Here is a 7,071-nt window from a genome sequence, read left to right as displayed (position 1 = left end):
AGAGAATGCAAACAGTGCAGGCTCTCTGTGCTGAGTTACTGCTGGCACCAAGGTGCTGGTTTGGTGTTGAATTCTGCTAAAACCAGCCTGGTTCACCAAACTGCAAATACACATCCTGCTTTTTGAAACAAGATCTGACAGATAAGCTGCTCACTGGCCTGGAAATACAGGACCTGCAATCCCTCACTGTGTAACTTTAAATCCCAGCCCAACTCTCATATGGCACATCCTTCCACAGACTGCCTTGAAGTGTGTGGAGCTTCTCCCATGAAGAAGGAGGGTTCTTCATGGTCACTGCCCAGGGGTTAAGGGAAGAAGAGAGATGCCCCTTCTTTAATTGAGTGGTGAGAAATGTCATTTTCTGTTTAATGATTGTTTCTTTTTGCTGGCTTTGTTACAACTGCTTTAAAATAATTGCTTTGATACAGAGCACTGCAATGTTTTATGCTATAAAATACTCTACTGGTAGGGTTTTAGTTTTCCACAGTGTAGTAAATATTGAAGTAAATGATTAAGAATTTTCATCTGTTCACTTGTCTGTTGTTTTTTCTATTCATTTTTCATAAGAAATAGTTATTTTGATACAGGTGTATCTGATTTGCCATCATTAAAACCTGCAGGAGAATGTGATTTGATCAGACTTCTTTAATTCCTTAAATTTCAACCACAGAGTAAACCTGAGGCTAAGATTGGATCCTGTCACACTCAGGCTGCTTTCTCAGAAGGAGTGTGGAAAGCAAGGGGGCCTTTTCTGCACCTCTCAGCTCAATGAGACAGCTTCTCTAATAAACTCTGTCTGATACTTCTATTTCCCCCGTGACACCACGAGATTCCACAGTGTCCCAAGACTCCTTTCATTCCATGAGCTTCCACAATGTCCCAGAATTCCTTTGGTTCTATGACCTCTTGCAGTGTCCCAATGACCCTTGGATTCCATGAGGTTGCACACAGTGACAATGATCCCTTTGGATCAATAAGACTCTGCAGTGTCACACTGGGCCGTTCATCCCATGAGGTTCCACAGTGTCACACTGGTCCTTTATGCTCCACAAGGCCCTGTCCTGTGACAATGGCCCCTTAAATCCATGAGATTTCACAGTGACCCTGTGACTCCAAGAGGTTCTGCAGTGTCACAATGGTGGTTTCAGCAATAGGGGAGCTTTTATTTTAATAATACAAAATAGAAAGAGAAAGAAATAAGGTCACCAAGGGCATCCAAGAAGGTCCAGACTGGACAGATGGAGAAAGGAATTTCACTCCCAAAACAAGTCCACTGATACAAAACATCACCAAGGACTCTAGATCAGTTGAAAGCTTTGTATTCCAAGGAAGAGCCAGGGAGGAGGGAGAGATGTCAGTGCAGGAAGGTGCCAGCCAGGTGGGGCAGTCAGGGGGATGACAACAGCCTGCAGGGAAAGGGGCAGGGCATGGACACTGTAGGACAGCCTGGGCTGGAGAGGAGACAGGGGTGTGCAGAAGCTGAAAGGCCCCAACAGAGCCAACTTGTGCAGGCCTTTGGCCATGGCTGCTGTGTGTGCCACTGATGGCATGAGGAGACAAGTGAGCCTTGCAGCCCTGGGGCCTCATTGCCTCCTTGTCCCTGTTCAGCAGCCTGGGAGGTGCCACCCCATCGTCCTGTCCTTGGCATTTCACATCCCCACATCCCAGTGCCCCAGGAAGAGCCCTGAGGAATGAGAGGGAGGGACAGGATCTCCCTTTCCAGGGACTGGGTGGCATGGCTGTGACATTTCCTTAACATGGTCAAGGCTTAGACTTCTGGATTAGTGAAACACATCCAGGTTTATTCAGCATCAGAGCCAACTTTACTTTGCCTGTCCCCAGCTGCCAGCACTACCTCCAGTTTTCTGCTCTAACTGGAGCCTGGGGACATTTTCTCCTTTGTGTCCCTCAGTGAGACCCATTCAAACTACAAGAAACTTTGGAGTTGCAACACGACTTTGAATTCCTGTGAGGTTTCCTCAGTTTCCACTCAGAGCCTGATGTTCAGGGAGTCAGGACCAAACTCCCCCCAGGGTTTGTTGTTTTGATGCTGAGCTGGGCCGGGCTCCTGGCACACAGGGAGCTCCTGGCAAGGGGGCAGTGCTGCAGAGAGACAGCTCTGCCCAGGAGCAGCTCCTGTGCACAGCCCAGCAGGGCTCAGGGCACTGCCTGCAGACACCCAGGGCACAGCAGAGAAGTGAGAGGGAAGTTAAGCACAGTTTGGAAGAAGACAGAGGAGAGCTGGCTTATATCTCACTAGAGGAGAAATCATCACTCTGAAACAGTCAAACTTTAAGGAGGATAAACTTCAGTTCCTGGAGGGATCTCCTAAAGCTGGTACATCCTACAGCCTTTAAAACCTTTCTGGAGGACTCTCACAGTTCCTCCAGTACAGAGGAGGTGGCCACACAGCAGAGCTGGGTTTGCCTCCTGCACCATCCGAGGGACAGAGCAAGGCAATCCCTGTCCCCATTGTGTGCTGCAGGTCTGTGAAGGTGGGTGTGCAGCCAGGGGGGCCCAGGGCTGTGGTGCAGAGCAGGGTCCTGCAGCCCAGGGTGCTGTGCTGGGGCAGGGACTCTGCTGCCTGCCAGGGTCAGCTCTCAGCCAGCCCGGGGAGCTGCTCACAGGTCTGGGGAGAAGCTGTGGGAGGAAGGAGCAGCTCTGAGCAGGGCAGGGTCCTGCTGCTGAGAGCAGGCTGTGTGGGTCAGGGCTGCTCACAGCTCCAGATCTGCCTGGGGACTGCTCTGGAGGACACTTCCCGAGAACAAGGTAAGTCAGGGATTACTGTAATGATAAGAAGTTTTCTTGAGTGTGTTTTCCGTCTCCTCCTTGGAGCAGAGTGAGATTGTTGGGGGATGAGAGAAGCAGAATAAAAGTTGTAGTAACAGAATCACAGAATCTTCTGACTTGGAAGGGACACACAAGGACCATCCACACAATGTCTGAACATGTACTGAGACTGCTGATGTGTAACTCTGAGTCAGTCTGTCTTCTGGGATCCTCCTGAAGTGCCTCAGCTATGGACAGCACCAGGATCACCTTTCCTGGGCCCATCAGGGTTGTTGTGACCTGCCCTTTCCCACCTGCAAAGAGAACATGCCCCAGGCAGTGCCCTGCAGACAGGCAGGTTTCTGTAGGGCTGGGGTGAGTGCACAGAGGGTGGGATGGGACTGGGAGTGCTGAGAGGGAAAAGGCACCTGCCAGGAGGAAAATATCCAGGCAGCAGGGATATGATCAGGGAATGAAGGGGAGGTAAAAGGAGAAATGCTGTGGGAAGGAGGGCACTGTTGGTGTCTGTGAGGTGGCACAGCTGGGTCAGGGTAACACTGTCCTCAGTGCCTGCTCTCTCTGCCCTGGCCTCTCAGAGAAGCCACCACAATATTTTCCTTTGTTTCTCTGCAATTCTGATCTTCTTCTTATTGTCTTGTTCTCTCAGTGAGGCTCTGGGATTTGCAGCATCTGAGTCAGGCACTGCCCTTGTGATTCCTGTCATGCAGGTGTGTCCTTGCAATGGAATGTTCAACCTTTTCCTTGGCCCTCTTGGCTGCAGGCAAATCAGTGTGTGTGACAGGGGAATGAGCTGACTCTCCCTTAATTAGCCACCATCCTCAAGGCACTCAGGGGTCTCCTTGTCCTGTCCTTCCAAGCACTGAGCTGCCCTCCTGCATGCAAATCTCTCCTATAGCACACTGGTGTTACCTGAATGCCCCATGGAGAAGCACAGAGATGTTATAACTGAGGAAATGCTGTTGGGTTTGTCAAATGAACTCTGTGTGTCTCTGTCAGAAGTCAGTCTTCATCAGAGACCTTCAGAAGGACTGAGACATTTAGTGATCCCTCTGCTCTCAGCACATTCTGGTTTCTTCTCAGGGTAACATGGAGGAGGTGATTGTCCTCTGATCCCCAAAGGTGCAAACACAGGGCAATGGGGAAGAAGACTGTCCAGTTCTTTACCTTGCCCTGAGCCACAGGAATCCCTTTGCCTCCCACACCTCTCAGTGGCTCAGTCCGAGTGCAGCAGAAAGGCTGGGAATGTCTGACCTCAGAGAACCAGGCATGGAATGTGGGTAGGAAAAACAGTCCTTTAAAATTGGAAGTGCAGATGCCAACAAGCCTTTCTGCATTAGGAGTGATTGCATTGAAAAATCCTGACTGTTCAAGCCAGTCCTTCTGCCACATGAACACAAACCCACTGCAGTGGGGCAGAGATGGCTCCTCCAGGCCCAACACACACAGGCCTGACTGCTCATGGCACACCCAAACAGTGCAAGGGGAGCTCAAATCAGAAACCTGGATGAAGGATTTTCCCAGAGAAGGAACAAGGGTAGATGAGTCAAAGTGAGACAGTCTATGGGAAATGGCATCAGTGTAGGTCAAAGCAGTCTGTCCTGACTTGTCCCTGTCTTTTTCTCCATCAACAGGTCCCCATACCCAGAGGCAGCAAATGTCCAACAGCAGCTCCATCAGCCACTTCCTCCTCCTGCCATTGGCAGACACGCGGCAGCTGCAGCTCCTGCTCTTGTGGCTCTTCCTGGTCATCTTCCTGGCTGCCCTCCTGGGCAACGGCCTCATCATCAGCGCCGTAGCCTCTGACCACCACCTGCACACCCCCATGCACTTCTTCCTGCTCAACCTGTCCCTCACAGACCTGGGCTGCATCTGCACCACTGTCCCCAAGGCCGTGCACAATTCCCTCTGGGACACCAGGGACATCTCCTACATGGGATGTGCTGCTCAAATCTTTCTGCTTCTCTTCTTCTTTGAAACAGAATTCTCTCTCCTCACCATCATGTGCTACGACCGCTACGTTGCCATCTGCAAACCCCTGCACTACGGGACCCTTCTGGGCAGCAGAGCCTGTGCCCACATGGCAGCAGCTGCCTGGGCCAGTGCCTGTCTCTATGCTCTGCTGCACACAGCCAATACATTTTCCCTGCCCCTGTGCCAGGGCAATGCCCTGGGCCAGTTCTTCTGTGAAATCCCCCACATCCTCAAGCTCTCCTGCTCACACTCTGACCTCAGGGAACTTGGTCTCCTTGTGGTTAGTGGTTTTCTTTTATTGGGATGTTTCATTTTCATTGTTTTCTCCTATGTGCAGATCTTCAGGGCTGTGCTGAGGATCCCCTCTGAGCAGGGACAGAGCAAAGCCTTCTCCACTTGCCTCCCTCACCTGGCTGTGGTCTCCCTGTTTCTCACCATTGTCTTCTTTGCCTATTTGAAGCCTCCTTCTATCTCTTCCCCATCCCTGGACCTGGTGGTGTCAGTTCTGTACACGATGGTGCCTCCAACACTCAACCCCCTCATCTACAGCCTGAGGAACCAGGAGCTCAAGGATGCTGTGAGGAAAATGATCAATGGATGCTTTTCAGCTGCCAAAACCTCCCTGCTTTGCTCTGTCAATGGCTTATAGTGTATGTCATGAGAGACCAAGTCTGTCCTCATTTATAACTTTTTTTCGTCTTCTGATGTTACTGTTTTCAATGAAATGTCATTATTAAATTCATTTTTCTACTTGGACACCCATCTCTGTCACCAAGCCCAAGGACTGCCCTGGGCATCCTACCAGAGGGGCCATTCCCCACCCTGGTTGCCCTTGCCCTGGGCTGGGGCTGTACAGGGGGCTGTGGCACCATCTGTTGGGCAGTGGGACACAAAGGGGCCATGGATCCACTGGCAGGAGGTGACAGCAAGGCCAGACATAAACAAGGAATTTCTGTCTCCAGCAGAGCTGCACCCTGGCCTTTGGGAGTCCTGTCACCCACAGTCATCATTTCCTTCTTGTCCCAGACACCTTTATGGCCCTGACATACTGCACCACTTCTGCATTCTTGCTCCAGTGCTGGAACTCTCCTGCAGTGACACCATGTCACTGCTGCTCTTTGTGTTCCAAGCCTGATTTTCTGATCCAGCCTTCCCCTTCCTGATCACACTGGCAACCTGTGTGTGCTTCAGAGCTGCCATCCTGGGGCAGCTCCTGCGCAGCACAGGCAGCCACAAGGTCTCTCCACCTGCCCCTCTCACCTCAACAGTGCCACTGTTTTCTGCAGCACCCTCAGCCTTGCCCAGCACAGCCCTCCTGAGAGAGTCTGACACAGCCCTTGTTCTACATCATCCTCAGCACCTGCTCACCCCTCTCACCTACAGCCTGATGGCCAGAAACATTCAGGGCAGGAAGGCACCAGGGAAAGTGCTCTGGGCAGCCATGGAGTGCACAGAGGGTGGTGTTCCTGTAGGAAGAAATCCCTGCTACCTCCCTTCTGAATGGCCCCAAGGAGCTGAACAGGCCTGTGTTGTGTTGTGGGCACTAAACTGGAACTGTGGGATATGGAAAAGGGCTTTGGTTTCAGGGATATTGAGGAGGGTGGGCAGTGTCATTGTGAGTCCTCTCTCACACACCTTGGGAAGGCCAGAGCCATCATAGAGATTCCTGGGGACTTGGGAAAAGCAGACATGGAACCAGTTTGCAAACAGGGCAGGGAGGAGGACTGAGAGAGTTCCAGACTGGTCAGGCTCAGCAGAGAAGGGGATATGGCAAGTCCTCTGCAGCCATCTCCAGGTTTTGGAAGGACAAGGGAGGAATTGCAGAACCCATGTGGGATGGAAAAAAGGGGGTGTTGTGTGCCAAGACTTTAGCAAGAGCTTTGACATGGTCTTCTATGGTGTCCTTAGCTCTCACCAGATTGGTGAGAGCTGGAGTGAAGAAGTGGAACCTGTGGTGGGTGGGAATTTGGCTGAACAAAGAGTGTCAAATAAAATCAACAGAAAAAAGTCCAGTTGGCAGAAACATCCTGGTGAGATGTCCCAGTGATCAGCACTTGAATACCACTGTAGAACATCTAATTATCTCTCTATACAATGGGACCAAATGATTTTCAAGTCCTTTATGGTTGATGCCACCTTTCAGGGAGGCCTTGAGCAACCTGTCTGGGCTTAAAGACAAATATTGTGATGGAAAATCCTATTAAATTAATTCACTCCCCTTTTATTCCCCACCAGTACAGAGAGACAAAATAAGAGGAGGTATTAAGTGAAAAAGTAGAGTTTAGTGAGAAGAAATACAGCAGCAAAGAC

The 7,071-nt window shown here is 50.9% G+C and overlaps 1 protein-coding gene across 1 annotated transcript; it reads left to right on the top strand.

Annotated features, from left to right (window-relative positions):
- Positions 1-4,819: 4,819 nt before the first annotated feature.
- On the top strand, positions 4,820-5,410 carry LOC139684111 (olfactory receptor 14J1-like; the record flags this gene model as incomplete). Its single annotated transcript, XM_071579711.1, has 1 exon — positions 4,820-5,410. A coding segment is annotated over one exon (591 nt), but the record flags the coding sequence as incomplete, so codon positions are not given.
- Between the last annotated feature and the right edge of the window lie 1,661 nt (positions 5,411-7,071).

This window comes from Pithys albifrons, chromosome 31 (genome assembly GCF_047495875.1).
Source record: "Pithys albifrons albifrons isolate INPA30051 chromosome 31, PitAlb_v1, whole genome shotgun sequence".
Classification (NCBI taxonomy): Eukaryota; Metazoa; Chordata; class Aves; order Passeriformes; family Thamnophilidae; genus Pithys; species Pithys albifrons.
This window is presented reverse-complemented; position numbering and strand designations above follow the sequence as displayed.